The sequence below is a fragment of the Rhea pennata genome, chromosome 22, assembly GCF_028389875.1.
Source record: "Rhea pennata isolate bPtePen1 chromosome 22, bPtePen1.pri, whole genome shotgun sequence".
NCBI classification, from domain to species: domain Eukaryota; kingdom Metazoa; phylum Chordata; class Aves; order Rheiformes; family Rheidae; genus Rhea; species Rhea pennata.
In genome coordinates this window covers 4,525,585-4,541,847 of record NC_084684.1, presented here as the reverse complement: position 1 = coordinate 4,541,847, position 16,263 = coordinate 4,525,585, and the positions used below count along the sequence as shown (strand labels likewise).

At 51.4% G+C, this 16,263-nt stretch overlaps 1 protein-coding gene across 1 annotated transcript; it reads left to right on the top strand.

Annotated features, from left to right (window-relative positions):
- Positions 1–1,089: 1,089 nt before the first annotated feature.
- CA6 (carbonic anhydrase 6) lies at positions 1,090–16,222 on the top strand. The gene is given in 13 exon segments (XM_062593721.1): positions 1,090–1,137; positions 2,356–2,421; positions 2,693–2,844; positions 3,795–3,919; positions 7,903–8,082; positions 11,438–11,586; positions 12,042–12,137; positions 12,667–12,780; positions 13,051–13,131; positions 14,343–14,466; positions 14,982–15,080; positions 15,610–16,158; positions 16,161–16,222. Coding segments are annotated over 13 exon segments (1,845 nt in total).
- Positions 16,223–16,263: the final 41 nt, after the last annotated feature.

Genomic DNA, 16,263 nt, shown 5'->3' with positions numbered 1-16,263 from the left:
AGTTACGCTCGTGCTGCGCCCGGGCGGCCGCGCTGGCCCGCCGCTCGTCCCAGGACCGTCCCCCCGGACGAGCTCGAAAGGCAGCACAGGTCGGGGAAGCGGGCCGAGCTGCCCGCCGGGAGGAAACCCGGCTCCCCCACAGCCGCATACCCCAGCGCACGGGTAGTGCTTGATTGCACCGTGCCGGCCGGCAGCATCGACCCGCCGGCCGGGTGCCGCCGCCGCCGCCGCTGCACCGGGGCTCCGGAACGGGGCCGGCACTGGGCAGGCATCCGTGACCGGAGCTGGCTCCCCTCACCGGCTGGGATAATTTTTCCTGGCTCAGCAGATTTTTTTTCCAAACTGTGTTGTACCATGCATATTAAAATAAAAGTCAGAGCTGATATTAAAAATACCACTGCTCAGTCATGTGTCCTGCCTGACTTTTTTTCTTTTCTCTCTTCTTCCAAAGCAAAAACAAAAGCAGAGCATCCCTAAGGCCATGGGATATCTAGCTGGCAAGAGTTTCTGTCGGCATCTGTTAATCAAATACTCGGTGTACTCTTTCAAAATAATATATTTTTTTTTTCTCAGGGGGGAGTTGCATGGCTAATGGGGCAGACACCGGGAGCAGAGCCTGGGGGAACAGCTCTCCCCAAGGGGCACGCACCATCCTATGCTTTTTGCAGTGAAAATGCCTTTCCCTTGCACGAGCAGGAGCACAGTGCGTGTGACTTGCTCCCTGCCTGCAGCGGTACCCGGCTGGGCCCGGCTTTTCCTTTGCAGCTGGGGCAGCTGGGGAGGGGGGTCAGCTCTCGCAGCACGGGCTGATCCCTGCTTCTTGCCGTGCCGCGGGCTCGGACATTCCTAGGCGCCGGGCTGCGGAGAGGCGGCACAGGCGGACTAATGCTGCTTCTGGCATCAGTATTAAATGAATATTTAAAATGTTTTCTTCTGGGATGCCAAAACCGTCTCCCTGACTTTGCCACCGTCTCTGTCCCCTCTGCCCCCCTTTTCCGTCATGCGTGGGCCTTGCAGCCCGGCTTGGTTTGGTTGAACACCACAGGTTGGGGCACAGGGATAGTGAAACAGCCTCAAGCGACAGACCCAATGTCGTCCTTCATGCTTCCAGCTTCCACCTTCGCCCTCGACCGCCCGGTCTGCCCCCGGCGTTTTAAAGGTGGTGCAATCCTGGAGAGGAGCTGGAAGCCCCCAGCCCCGGCGTTCAACAGCCAGGCGGAAAGCGCCCTTGCTGCGATGGCCGCAGCATCCCGGGGAAGCGCCCGGCCTGCGCTGGGACTTCTCGGCGATTGCAGCGGTTGCAGCAAACTCCCGGTTGTGGCACCAAGTTAAGTTAGCTGAGGGCGCAGCGTAGCGGATAGGTGCAGCTCGTGGACCTCCCATCTGCTGCGTGCGCGTGTAGGAGGACATAGGCGCACACGTGTACCAGGCAGAATACTTTGAATATGCCTCATTTATAAGAGCATATTACTGCACAACAACCACGGTAACCAAAAAACACAGGTAGGGTAGCTGGAATAGGGAAGGGAGTAACACACACTCGTTTTTAACTGCTGTATATGCTAATCCACCTACAAACCTGCCACGACGATTTTTCAGGTGCTGGTGGAGAGTTATTTGGAAATGAAACAACGCACAAAGCCATGTGCTAATACCAAAGAGTAAAGAGTGCATTTCCCGGCAGCTAATGATCTGACAAGGTTGTCAAGGGTTTGCAGCAAAGCTAAAAGCTTTTAAACCAGCTGGCTATTAACTGTGAGACCTGTGCGGCCGAAGGCAATGGCTGCTCATCCCAGCCACGACAAAAAGCATTAAGTAAAGCCCGTTGCGGGGCCGACGTGGAAGCCTCGCGCTGCCTCTCGGGGTATTCAGACCCTCACTGCGCAGCTCTCTCCTTCTGACTTTGACGTACATTCTGCTATAAAGAGAAATTCGGGGCTATGAACTGATTAACTGCTAAGGAATCATATTTGCTATTTTGGATTTTTCAGAATGGAAGTCTGGGAAACAGTTTGGGCAAAGCCAGAAATGACTCATTTGCTTTCTTAACGAGCGTGCAATGAGCATGGGTTAGCAAGCAGGATTCTCCTGCCAGGGAACAGGTATGGCACAGATGGGAGGGATTTAAATTTCCTCCATGCTGTCCTCCTGCCTTAAAAATCAACCTCGTTCCCATGGGAATCGCTCTGAGTGGCTGCTGCCCTCGCGGGCGACGAGCCCGGGAGCAGGGGTGGCTGCAGCCAGGTCTGCTCCTGCCTCCGCCCGCTGCTCCTGGCTTGGTGAGGCGGATCTGGGAGTCTCTGCGTCCCGCCTTAACGCCCCTGGGCATCTTCTCTGCCGTTTTGCTCTCCCCAGGCTAAGCCCGAGGCCAGACCGGAGCTGTCTGAGCAAATGCCCCGCAGCCCGTGCTCAGCTCGCCCAGTGCGTGCTCCAGCACGGGCACGGGGTGGAGCAGCGTCTGCAGGGCACCGGATGCACTAAATGCTGGGACTGGACCTCTGGCAAAGATCTTAGAGCTGCTGCTGCTCCTGCCCGTGAGCACGGGCCTCTAAGAGCAGCTCCTGGCGCGTTTCTGTCTTCCGTTAGGAGCAGACACGTGCTCGCGTCTCTCGGGGCGGCCCTGCTCCGCGGGTCCCACACTGCGCCTCTGAACCCGAGCCCCGGTCTGTGCTCCCTGCCCGCCTTCCCCCAGCTTTCCCGGCCACGGTCCCTCTGGCTCCAGGGACCCCGGCGCCACGCTCCCCACTTCCCGGGCGCCCTCGGAGGGGAGAGCGCCTGCACCCGGGACGCCCGGGGCGATCGTAGCCTGTGCGAAGGCTTCGGGACCAGCGCAGACCCTGTTGTGTTTGGCCACTGGATGTCACAGCTGCTCAACGCACGCCGCAGCTGAGGCAGGAGGGGCAAAGTGCTCAGGCGGCAGCGGGCCAAGCTGCTGCTCCTTCTGGGAAGGGCGCTGGCCTGCGGAGGGGCTCGGGTTTGGCACCGTGAGCGTGGACTCCCAGAGGGACCGAGCAGCGACCCTGCGCTGGGACGCGTCACGCTGCGAGGAGCGATAACAGGCACCGCTCTGTGGAAGGAGCCGCAGGCGCACGCGAGACATCACCAGCAGCGTCCCGGAAGGTGGGCCCGTATTTGCATGCTCTGCCAAGCTGTCCTGCCCCTGAATTATTCCTGCAGCAGCTCCAGTGCTCCTGCAGCTAAGAGTAACCGGCCGAAACTGAGCAAAGGGAAATTTTGGCTGCTGGTGAACTGCAGGTACCTACCGCTGAGAGCTGTCAGACCGCGAGCGGAAATTCGCTCTGGTCTACGGCAGACACGTTCTGCTGTCGGCATCCCTGATGCAAACCTCCCCTGCATCACAGGCTATTACTACCAAAATGCTGCAGTGGAATCGATACACAGCTCTGGATTTACAGTGGTAAAAAGCGAATCTAGCCAAGCATATCACAATGTTATGTTAGAGGAACAAGGCCCACAGCGGCTGTGTGAGCCAGAGAAATAATTCCAGCGCTTGTCTGCATCTGACTTCTGCAGGTTGTGTATGCAGTTGAAAGCCAGGAAAATTAAAAAATAAATAAATAAAAAGAAAAAGAAGCAGCAGCAGCATGGCAACAAATTTCAGAGAGGTGGGGGCCAGTTTTGGAAGGAAGATGCCGAAACTTGGCAGGAGCTGTTGGACAGAAGGGTCCTGTTTCAGCCCGCGCAGCATGACGGGCTTTACCCGTGAAGCACCAGAACAGGCTGCTTTTTGCCTCTCGTAAACGCGCAGGCTCTGCACGCTTTTGTTCGTGCAGCCTGGCGCCGGCGTTTCAGCAGCCTCACGTGCGAAGAGCCGGTAGCCGGCCGCGGGGCGATCTGCCCGTCCGTCCAGTGAAGCGCACAGAAGCCAACGCTGAGGATAAAAGGCGGATTTCCGACGGTAGCCTGCGAAGGGGGAGCTGACGTGGGTGTGAGCAGATCAGTGTGCAAGCAGCCTGCCCTTGCACACAACGCCTGCCCGGAATATCCGTGCCTACGAGCCCTGAGGCTGGATTTCCCCCCGGCAAACCTTGGGTGCAGAGACACTTTCAAAGCGTAGCCTGATAGACCCAAACTTCACCTGAAATTAAAACACAAGTTTACTTCAAGCACAGTAGGAGTTCCTAGGAACGAAGTTGACTTGTCTCTCTAGCAAATATATTGAGGTAGCAAAAAATATGATTAGTCCAACAGTCAAGCCCAGAACACAGCTGCTCTAAAAAAGGGCTATAACTCCATGCATGAACTTGCAAGAAACTGCTCGTGTAATATTTTGTGCAGGGGAAAGGCTCCTTCCATATTAATCAGCTTGTAGATGGAAATTTAGTATTCAAATACATTTAAGGAGTATAAATAAAATTATTGTTATGCTGTATCTCAAAAACAAGTATCTTATTAAGTTACGTGGGCTAGAATGGTGCTTCCAGGGAAACTTTTCCTGTGTCTTCTTGCCTAAAGTGATGTCCTATGTGCAGAAGACACCAAGTACGTGTCGTGAACCTGGAGCTCTAATGGCTGTTTGCAGGGGCCACAGAGTGGCCAGCGAATGCTGAACGGGAGTGCAAGAGTGAGTGCTGAGCACGCTTTGTGCCACCATCACTTTGATTTTATCCACGAGCTACATGTGGACCAGGCGAATAAGGACCATGGCACTTAGGAGATGATGGTACTTCTTAAGTTCCCTTAGTAAATCTGCTCCTCAGATTGCTGTTTTCCAGTGTAGTCACTAATCTGGGGCAACTAACTTGAAGTAACGGAGACATGCTTTTCGGGTGTGCTGAGCACCCGTAGCGCCTTCTGATGTCAAGTGAAATCTCACAGTTTTAGCATGTCAGAAAAAGCTCCATGTGAAATTAATTCACCTCTACGTCCCGGCCTCAGGGCACTCTCAAATGGGCTTTGTTTCAGAATTTTGTGCAGCCTGGGCTGGCTGGTCAATAAGGCACAGGCGAAGGAAACGGCTTGTTTCTAAATAACCTCCACTGAGACCCTTTCTGCGCTGCAGTCGGGGTGTCGGGGGGACGCTCTGGTGCAGAAGTGACCACCTGTTCTCGACCCTTGTTTGCACCCCACATGCTGCTGTGTGCAATCCTGGAGTGTAAACAGGTATAAATCCTGAAATTTCTCCCTCAGCTAATTTCAGGCCGTATTTACCCAACTGGATACACAAGGATTATGAAGTGCATTGCAGGGCATGTTTGATTAGTTTAGTTCTTACACAGTTCAGTGCAGCTGTCAGAATAAATGACTTCTTTAGAGCATGGGGGGAAAATACATATTTGGTTAATTAACTTAATATTACAGCAGTTCCCAAACATTAAATACACACTGCACAAAACAGCAAACCAGAAAAAAGCCTTTTAATAATAACAATTTGCTCACAAAGAATAAAATCAAGAATACAAAACTGCTTCTGGCCTTCAGCACAGTCCAGTGCTAGAAAGCTGAGTTTACATGAAGGCTGTAACTTGCCTGTGGCTGTCATTGCTGCGCTGCTGTTATTACGTACATTATTGCTGAAATAATTATTGGAAATATTATTGCAAGGGGTAGGGATATTGCAAACACAAGCACTGAGATTTCGCTCATGTGAGCTGTCTTGCCAAATGTTTGATATTGCTGCCTGTCACCTAAAATCAATAGCAAAACTGTACTGCATTTGGTGGAGGCAAAAGCTCTTCTCACTTCCAGGTGAAAATCCTGTTCCCAGGGTAGGTTTCTGCTTCGCTTTTGTTACGAAACCCAGGCTTTTCTGGTTGGGAGGCACTGCTGGTCAGAAAGGGACGTCAGTGCTGGGTCGGTGTGTCCTTCCGTTCGGGGTGGGCGAGAGAAGGGGGAAGCGTTTTCGAAGGGAATGGCATTTGCGTAGGAGTAGGACACAAAAGGGCAGGCGAAGATCAAAGGTCTCTTCCCTTCTCTGCCAAATGACTTTTACTGGACCTTAGGCAATTATTCGTTTGGACCAAATTTTTAGGGAAATCAAGCTCCTGAAGATGTACAGAGCAGCTATGGGAATTCCCAGGGGCATCCAGGCCCCGGCACCTCTTAGTTCTGATTTGAGATCACTGTACGTTTTTTAAAAAAGCCATCGGGGTTATTCTGGCGTGCTAGCCTGCGCGGCAGAGATAGCAAAGAAGTGCTTACTCGTGTATTGAGTTATCTCGTGAAATTTTGGTTGATTCTTAATTATTTCAGGCGGTTATTTGCTGAGCTAGTTGAAGTAAACAGAAATCATTTTCCTGTCTTCAGTGGGCTGGGAATCGGGCTAAAACAAAGGATGCACCAAACGGATGTGGTGTTGCAGTTAGTTGTTCGCAGAGTTCCCCCTGGCCTCTCTCTTGGCCAGGCCGTCTGCATCACCTCAGCCCCCCGCATTTACTCAACACCAGGAAACAAATATGGGCAAGCTTAAATGAAACGAAAAGAAAATAACTAGCAAACAGTAACAAACCCCCAGCTGTGGGCTCCCTTGAGCATTAGAAAGATGATGAGCTAGCTTTACACCCTTTTCTTTTTAAAACAATCGCTTCTTCCAAACCGTCTCAGCTGGATTTGCAGTCAGAGTTCAACAGTTGCCTGCAGCTTCTTGCCTTAGCCCTAACTTTGCTTGTCCCAGGCAGCCACAACTCTGACATTTATCAGTATATTGTAATCTGGGGGGAGAGCTGGGGGGAGGGGACTGAAGAAAGAGGAAAATGTTTCTGTATTGATGGTCAGCCACAGCCGTGACAGAGATGGCGTCAAAGCTCTACTTAGCCTGAAATAAAGCAGCGTGGGGAGTGCCAATTCCCGTGAAAGGTCTGCATCCTTGAAGGAAAGCACTTGTTATTAGCTCAGCGTCACCCAGACCTCTACGGGAAAGACTGAAGTTAGGGCTAAGGGGCTTACAGCCACAGGAGGAAGGGCAGGATCCAGCATGCCAGGCCTCCTAGATATTCCCTTCCTCCATAGATAAGCCAGGAGGGTTTTAATATTAAGCACTTAGAGAGACAAAGAGCACATGCAAGCAGACCGAGAGCCTGTAGTTCTCAGCTCAGTGTCAGAAGTTTGCGTCTGAGCTAATGACACTAACAGGAAAAAGAGCTGTTATGAGCACTTAGCATGAGCTAATATTCAACTTTAATGGGCTATTAAGTCTGAGAGCTGAAGTGGTATCAAGAGCTCAGAGCAGCTGACTGACTCCTGAATTGGGACCTCCAACATCTAGCTTGCAAAAGCAATGAACCATTTCATCACCACTTGCCAGGTGTAAAAGGGGAGTCCAGGAAGAGGCACAGCACTGCGCTCAGGAGAAAGGGAGTTTTTTGTTAATAAACACTCGTCCAGGACATCAAAGTCACACTAGACCACCCACCCCTAGCCCAGATGACATACAAGAGCTTTTTATTTTAATTTCACTTGTTTAAGTAAATACCACTTATTTAAATCATTTGCCCTCTATTCTTCTTTTGGTAACTCTCTCTGTAATTAAGAATAAATAATTCACTCACAGTTCTTCCCCTGTCAGAGACTTTCTGGCTATGCCCTGGTCCTATTCACTGCTTGCATTGCTAAAGAACCTGATTTCTCAGCTGGGGAGTATTTAGATCCCAATTTCTGTGTAAACACTGCTTCTCCTTCAGCAGAGGTTCAGTCTCCTGCTATTAATGGGCTATTACTGCAATGCAGGTTTCTTGTGTTGCAGCACTGTTGTCTTGCAGACAAAATAACGCACATTTTCACTCCAGGGAAGGCAGAGCAACCTTTTATTGCTGCCTCTCCTGGCGTTACAATAACCAGACTGCCATGATTTGCTGGTAAGTGAGGAGACTTTTCAGACTCCTGCGCTAGCAGCAGCTCCCACCGTGCTGCAATAACCCTGTCTGCTTCTCCTCCACGCTGAAGGAGAGCTGGATGAAGAGCACTGGGCAAAGCACTTTGCTGACTGTGCTGGCAAGCACCAATCTCCAGTTGACATCCAGAAGAAGAAAGTGACCTACAACCCTCACTTACCCCAGCTGGAGCTGAGCGGTCACAACGGGCCCTTGCAGGGGAGCCTCACCGTGACCAACAACGGTCATTCAGGTAAGGTGGGGGGCACCCCCCAGACGCCTGCCCAAAGGAGGAGGAGGAGGCTGAGACACGGCTGCTGAGGAAGGAGCAGCCCGAAGCAGAAATCGGGGCACACAGCTCAGGCGGTGTCGATCGCCTTTGCAGCGGAAAGGGGAAGCTCTAATGCACAAGGCAGCCAGTGCTTCCCCACTATTTCAGGATTTGGAGGCGTCCACAGCCCCAAGTCACGCGAGGGTCCCCACATGCACCGCCTGCTGCATGCCCAGCATCCAGGGCCTCACCACCCACCGTTTCCATGACAACAGAGGATGCTGGCAGCCAGCCGTGCATGTGAATAGGTCATCAGCAGCATAGCAAAAGCTTTACGTTTTTGAAATGCAGAGGTCATTAACGATAGGTCTTTCCTAAAACCCAAGCTTTTTATCTGCACCTCTTTGACTTCAGGTTTGTGTACATCTTACCAGGCTGAGTCCTGCAGCCTCATCAACAGAGGAGAGAGAGAACTTTCCTGCTAGGACTCTCGGTGGAAGAAACTCTTGACTGTGACAGCATAAATTGGGCTATGGTGTATCCCCTGGAGGTTTCAGCTGAGCACCGTAGCCTGCAGGCATTACCCTGTTTGGAGCTTACAGGAGACTCAGAGTACAGGTCCGTGTTTTCCCAATACGTGGAGGATAAGGGACACCTCCTGCGTATTCATCTCGGCGCTCTGCCGTAGCTGGAGCACTATCGCGAACCTTCTGCGGGCAGGCAAGGGGCAGGCTGAAACAGGTAAGGGAGCCAGGCATTGCTGTAGTAGAAAGAAGTTGTCTCTTCCCCAGCTGAGCAGATGACCCACGAGGATGTCAAGCTGGCGACACTGCAGGAATAGATCATTGATTTTAACCGACTGCAATGCTGCTCACAGACAGTGTCCTTTTTCTGAGGTCACTTCACTTTGTTTTGTCTCATCTCACTTTGTTCTGTTCTCCCAGTTTTGCTGTTTTCCCCAATCACATAGAAAAGCCTTCCAGAAACACATATACAAATTAGGGAAAGAAGGGGCAGTTACATTTCTGTAATATATTTTCTCTGTTAGACACTAAAAAGGAATAAAAGGCAGACAGAGGACAATAGTTTGGCTTTTTCTTTCAGTGCATCTGTAGACTGGAGCAGTATAATAATGAGCAATATGTGGGGCATACTGACTCCTCTATGCATCTTTTGCCCCTATGCAATAATAGTAAAAACTAGAAGCAACAGAACTGGAGAACTGTGGCTCACTACCAAGTTCGCACCCAATGTTTGGTTAGATGTAGTGACACCAGGTACAGGACAGAGAAGAATCCCTCCCTTACAGTGAAAGGATTGGTATTTCAGCTCTCCGGAAGGGAAGCTGAAGCACAGAGTGAGTTAAAAGTCTTGCTTTTGACCACTCAGACTCTCAAGGCAAGTCTAATCATGTAGGAGTTCCTGCATTCTCCTGCTGCAGTCTGTAATTCATTGCCTAAATAATTCATCAGCCAGTGCTATTGGGATAATGCTGTTGGACTGCAGATGAGCAGCGAGAGAAGCACGGCCTGATAGCTGCTGGGGTTTCATCTAGAAAGTGTCTGGAACATAAGGAGTCTGGTAGCCCTCTAATCCCACATGACAGCCCTTTCTTCCTCCCTGTTACAGAGAGAGAAAGAAATATGGAGTGAGAAAATGAAGTGATGAAAGACACACTATCATCTTCAGAGAAAGACTGTTGTGATTGTATTTCCAAAAATCATAATGACTAAGTGCTCCTGTTTATCTCCCGTGCAAGCTTAACATTCAGTCAGAAGGTCTCATGACAGCATTGCTACTCTGACTGCCTACAAATTAATTCCTGCAGGTTTAGATTTCAGGTCTCTGACTGCACGTGTGTATTTTCCTGCTCTCTTGTTAACATCAAAACAGTGATTTGCTAACCCAGGGAATTATTTACTAAAGCACAGTGGCAAAATGACAGTCCTTATCCACCGCTCCTGGGAAGTCAGGCTGGATTCAGTGGGATGGAACAATATCTCTCAAGGGAAATCTTCCACTGGGTTACACCAGAAGAGGCTGAGGAGACCTCAAAGGGAGAAGAGACGTACAGCAGTGCAAGTGAGAGCAGAAATGCCAGGAGGAGGAAGGCACAGTCGCAGTCAGATGCGCATTCGGGAATCCAGGCTGACTTCCCGCTGCCTGGCAAAACCTTCCAGCCCACAACAACAAGGCTTTCCACCCGCTTTGCACAGACATACAAGGTGGAAAGTACTTGCAAACTGGGCTGTTAGTTATCTCTAGGCTTTCAAAGTATTTGCACAAACTACCTTACAGAAGCCTTAACCGTCCCATAAACTTGCAACTGCTCTATGTGGCTGTGTATTGCAGAAACTAGAAGCCATAATTAGGTGCTTGGGGAGGTAAATAACCCTCATTACGGAAGGCAGTCAGCAGGGATCGACATAAGAAGCAAGGTAGATGTTTATTTCCCACTCTAAATTCTTCGCGGTGTTACAAAGAAACACATTTTCATCTTATCTGCCTGTAAATAGTTTATAAATTCTTTAATAGTTTAGAAATTCTCTCCTCACAAACACAAACTATGACTGATAAATAATACACTATTACATTTTGATAAAATACTTGCTTTTTTTATAATGTGCTCTGGCTATCATCAGGATGAGGCAATTCTCTATTTTCAGTCTTAGGTTTGGCATGTATATTAACATAATATATGATTTGTGGCAGTACAGTAGCAGGAAGACAAATGTTTCATAGTCCCTTTGTGAATACTCCTTGGCAAAGAGAAGCAAAGAGATTTGTCTCTACCAGTCCTCCAAGCACTAATGTAGTCTTTGCAGATTTACAGGGTTCTGGCCCAGCATGCCTCTCCCTAGACGATGCAGTTTCCAGAACGCTGAAAATTACGGTGACAGGTTAGATGAGGCCAGTCGCTTTTTCAAGTTCTACCGCCTTTTCTTTACTGGAAATAAAGATGTTAATGAATCTGTGCAGAGCCCGGCAAGATGCAGTGTACTGCGAAAGAGATGAGCATTAAAACACTTCTATTAGTGCCTAAGGAAAAACCTGGAGCTGCCCAGCTGGAAAGACATCTGCAGACACAGCTAGTGCCTAGCCATCTCTGCCGGGTCTGGCCTCTCTCCTTTGTGGCGAACAAGCCTGAGGTCAGGAAAGATTTTAAGCACACACCCAGCGTTCAGCTTCAGGGGCTCGCCTTGCATTCGGGATTTACCCCCCCTCGAGCAGGGCCGTCCCAGCCACGAGCCGTGTTGGCAGAGCGCGCTGCCACTGCGCGCACAGCCGCAGGAGCCAGCCTGCCTGCTCCCAGTGCTAGCCTCACCCTGCTTTTCAGTCCAGATCGATTTGCCACCCACCCTGCGCATCTCCAGAGGGCTTCCAGGCCTCTACACAGCCGTGCAGACGCACCTGCATTGGGGCGGGCTGGACCTGAAGACGAGCGGCTCGGAGCACACCGCAGACGGGATGAGATACTTCGCAGAGGTAGCTGCTCGGGCAGAGGAGCTCTTCTCCTGCACGGCGGGCTGGAGGGAGGCTTCGCTTGCTCTCTTGCAAGTCTGGCAGTTGGGGAATTGGAAGCAACAGCCTACAAAGCCTGCAGGAAGCAGTGTGGAGCTCTTGGGGGAAAATAGGGCTCCCATGGGTGCAAGTGGTCCGTGCACTGCAAGGGCCGAGCCTGCCATCCATCGGCACCCACAGCTGCAAGAAAAGCTGATGCAGAGGCACAGATACCCACTGAGGATGGAGTTGTTCCTCCACGTTTGGCACAAAATCTCTTAAGCTAAAGGCCTATTTGGCCTAAAGGGCTGGGAGGACCTTTGTGAGAAGCACCAGGAGCTGGGATGACGATTCCCCCTTCAGTTTGTACCCAGACCTCCGAGGTGCTTGTGACACTCTCTGTCCCCGCTTGCTAAAGGACCCTGTCTCTTCCCCAACAGCTGCACGTTGTCCACTACAACTCTGCCAGCTACTCGAGCTTTGAAGGAGCGAAAGACAAGCCGAATGGATTGGCAGTTCTTGCCTTCCTGTACGTGGTAGGCTCGCCCCCAGCCACAACCCCTATTTATACCGCGGCTGCATTCGGAGCGGGTCCAGCCACAAGCAGCCTGTACGGGGTCTGCACGTCCTAGCTTGTCGCCAGCCTGAGGGAGCTGTCAGCAGCAGGACTGCTCCTCCCTTGCGTTGTCTGGCGTCCACACGAGCCCGGCCAGCGCTGCTCGAGAGCCCGGGGTAGACCTGCCCCAGGAGGAGGGACAGCTGGGCTCCGCCGCCGTGCCGCAGCGCCTTGCTCCCGCTTGCAAACGTGAGCACTCAGCTCTGTGCGGTGTGGGAGCGGTGACAAAGAACCCCCGCAGCTCATTACACTACTTTATCCTAGATGTGTGTGTACAGCCCTTACCGTACCCAGGACTGTCGAGCCCACTAGGAGACCCGGCGGCAGCATTTGTTCCCTCCATCTCCCAGTTCAGGCTCCCACGCTGAGCAGTGCCATACACAGCAGGACGGGAAGGCCACTAACTTTTTTTTTTTTTTTAAATCATCAACTCTTTATGCTGTGTTTAGGATGGACACCTTGAGAACGCCTACTACAGCGAGTTCACTTGCAAACCGGCCAAAGTCAGGTTTGCAGGTAAGCCCCGGGGACGGCGCGCTCTCTTCTCGACGCTCTCAGAGCCCGCAGGTCCGCGCTGGCGCCGCGGACAGACAGCTGCTCGCGGCCGCGTGGCCGGCGTGCAGCCCGCCCCTGCTGCCACCCCTGCGCACGCTCCTCCGAACCGGAGCCCACCGGGCCGGGCGGCACGGCCGGCCCCGGGCGCAGCGGCGACCAAGCGCCCGGCCGGTCCGCGCAACGCCCCGCGGCCCCGCGCCCACCCGGCAGCTCTGCTTCCTCGGGGGACGGCTACGGCAGGCAGAGCGTAGTCCCTCTCGCGCCTCTGCGGGCACCAGGGCTCGCTGCCACCCCCACCCTGCTCCGAGCGCGTGACCCGGACCGTCCTGGATTCTCCAGCTGTACTGTCGCACGCTCAGGTGCGAACTCGCTGCTTACAGCCACAGCAGCTTCTCTTTCCTCCACACTCGTTCTTCCTTACGAGTTTCCTTTTCTGTTCTCCAGTGGTTTTGGGAACAGCCTGGCAAAGCAACTAACGGAATATTTCTCATATGGGGTTTTTGACCCCTAAAAAACTAGAATTACAGATAACCACAATGACTCAGTGATGCTAGATCACAGTACGGTTCAGTTTCTGTTCAGCACGAGTTCAGCTGATGTCTGGTGAGTGATAACAGAGCTCCTTGCTCAGTTAAACTCGACCATACTGAAAACACTACAGAAAGGAGAGACCAGCCAGGGTCAACAAGGCAAAACTGCTGCAAGATGGTGTTTGAGAAAAAGGTAAAGAGAAGAAAGAAATATAGGGGAAAAAATAAATAGAGAAAAAGATAGTTCAAAAAATAAAGAAAAAAGGAGCCATTCATAGCAATAAAATAATTACAGAATAATTAGTACTTATTAGAAAAATGATTTTTTTATTGTCTACACCTGCATTGCACAGCTAGATTATATCATTTCAGCAGTGGCCTGATAGGGGCTTTGGCTCTGTGACAGGAGAGCAGGGCAGGGGCATTGCAGAGGACCGAGCTGAGCGCAAGGCGTCGGTGCACCGGAGCACTGGGGAGTAACCCCAGCTGTGCCAGCAGTCAGATGCTCTCCCACCCCAGATTCCCCTTCCTTCCCCTTCCCTTCCACCTGTCTTGTCTGGAAGACAGCTTTAGCAGATAACAAAGTAACACTAGTAAAATAAGCTTACCAATAAGTCTTGCAGGGTGATCATCTTCCTTGATAAAACAGAAGCACCAGTAAGCCTTCCTTCCGGGCAAAAAACAAGATAGGGAGGAGGTTTTAGTACTGGAGGACCACAGTGCATTTGCATTTGACCAAAAAAAAAAAAAAAAAAAAAAAAAGGAAGAAGTAAAAAAAGAAAAGAAATTTCAGTGGAGGGGAGAAAAGCTAGGAGGCACTTAGGGAAGCAGTACACTACAGAATAATTGCTAAATCTCCATTATGCGTACTACCAGGCAGGCATTAAAATAACTTCCTTCAGACAAACCATCATCGCGAATTAGCTGCTAGGAGCCCTGTTGTTCTATTCCTTTCCCTGCTGCAAGATCCTGGTTCTAGCTCCCTTTAGACAAAGTTCTTGACCTTATTGCCCTTCGTGCTAAGGCTACGTTCCTCACAGATCAGCCTCCTGGAGAACACCTTGCTGGACTGGCAAAACAGGACCTTGCGGAAGGACTACCGGCACGCTCAGCCCCTCCGTGCCCGCGTGGTGGAGGCCTCCTTCAGAGCCAGACTCGTCCCAGGTAAAGGGAGGCAGCAGGCTGGACTGATGCCTTCGCCAGGCAGCAGGAAATTTGTTTGGAAAAGGTTAAGCTAGAAATGGCTTAAACTAGGAAACTCCAGATCGTCATCCCCAGGAGTAGCAGTGTCCCTGCACAGCGGGTGGAGATGGCCCGTGTGCCCCCTGGGCCCCTGCCAACACACCTGGCATCTTACGACGCGCCGGTGGTTGCAAGCTGTACGCCAGCCCTCTGCTCCCACTGCGATGGTGCTCACAGAGCCACCCCACGATTAGTGCTGCTCCGTGACACCGCGCAGAAACAGGAGGTTCAAGCCCGCCTGTGCCAGCGTGGCTGAGGCGCCCCATCCGTTGCAGAAACGGCGCTGGCACGGTGCTTATTAGCCAGGAACCATGCAGCGGTGAGACACCCCATTTTAAAACAACGGTGTTCCCCAAATCTGTCACGAGCTATGAAGCAGAAAACCTACTATGCGCAGGTCCTGACCTTCAGTAAATCCAGCTGTCTGCTTGCTCTAGAGCAATGCCATCCCGAGGAACTCCAGCTCAGGCTGGAGCAAATCCAGGCGCAGCTCCAGGACATGAAGAAAGAGCTACTGAACAGAGTGAGCCGGATTGGTAAGAAACATGCATCTACGGAGCTACCGGTTAAGCTCCACGTTACCTCCCACCTCCTCTAAGGGTGAAGAGCCCTTGCCCTGCTGCCCTAAGTCATTAACAGGTTTGGTACTGACACAGGCAAGTAGAATTTGGTCCCCAGTCTGGGCCAGATGGAGAATTTCCCCGAGTCACATGGTCATTAGGTCTAGCTCGCTCTAAACTAGCTGCTCTTGCACAGACTGCAGAGCTTTGCAGTCATGAATTTAATCTCACAGTTCCCCTAGGGTAAATCATTGTCTCCATTTCACACAGGATGACAACGGAGGGAGGAAAAAAACATGATTTTCCCAAAGCAGCTAGGCAAGGGAGCTTACTTTTTATTATTTCAAGCTCATTTGTTGTTGGCACTACACATGCCAGTAAGTGCAGCTAAATCAGCTAAGTCTGCCACAGCCTTGCCAGTTGGCATGGGTGTATTCTGCAGGGGTTGGTCTGATTTATAGACACAGGAGGAAATGCAATAGCTGACTCTCTTTGGTTCTTGCAGGTGTTAAATCTAGCACTTTCCCAGCTTTCTACTTCCCAGTAGGAAACATCGAGAGTTCTGTGAACATTCAGCCCCTCCATGATATGACTCTTCAAGCTTTCACCTTATGCTTTTGCACCAAAGCCCAGATGGCTGGTAGTCAGACTGTTCTCTCCTACTCCACCCAACAGAGGAATAACGAGCTAGTGGTGACTGTGGGCACAGACGTGGGGCTGTGGATAGGAGGCCGTTTCATCAGCTTCCCTTTGCACCACAAGTCAGAGAACTGGCTACACTACTGCACGGCATGGGCCTCCCAGTCTGGGATGGCAGATCTATGGCTGAACGGAGCAGTGGGTAAGGCCAAGAGTATCCAGAAAGGATATGTGACCCAGGCTGGAGGGACACTTGTCCTGGGGAAAGACAGAGATACTCTTCTTAGGACCTTCTCCAATGGCTTTGCAGGATGGATGACCCATGTGAACTTGTGGAGTCACGTTCTCAGTTCTGCAGATGTTCGGGCACTTACATCGTGCAGACCAGGGCAACTGAAGGGAGATATCATAGCATGGGAAAGACTCCCATGACCCTCCTGGGGGGAGTGGTTCTGGAGTCTGACACCAGTTGTGAATAACCCCCCCACACACACACACACTTTTTCTTTTTTTTCCTAAA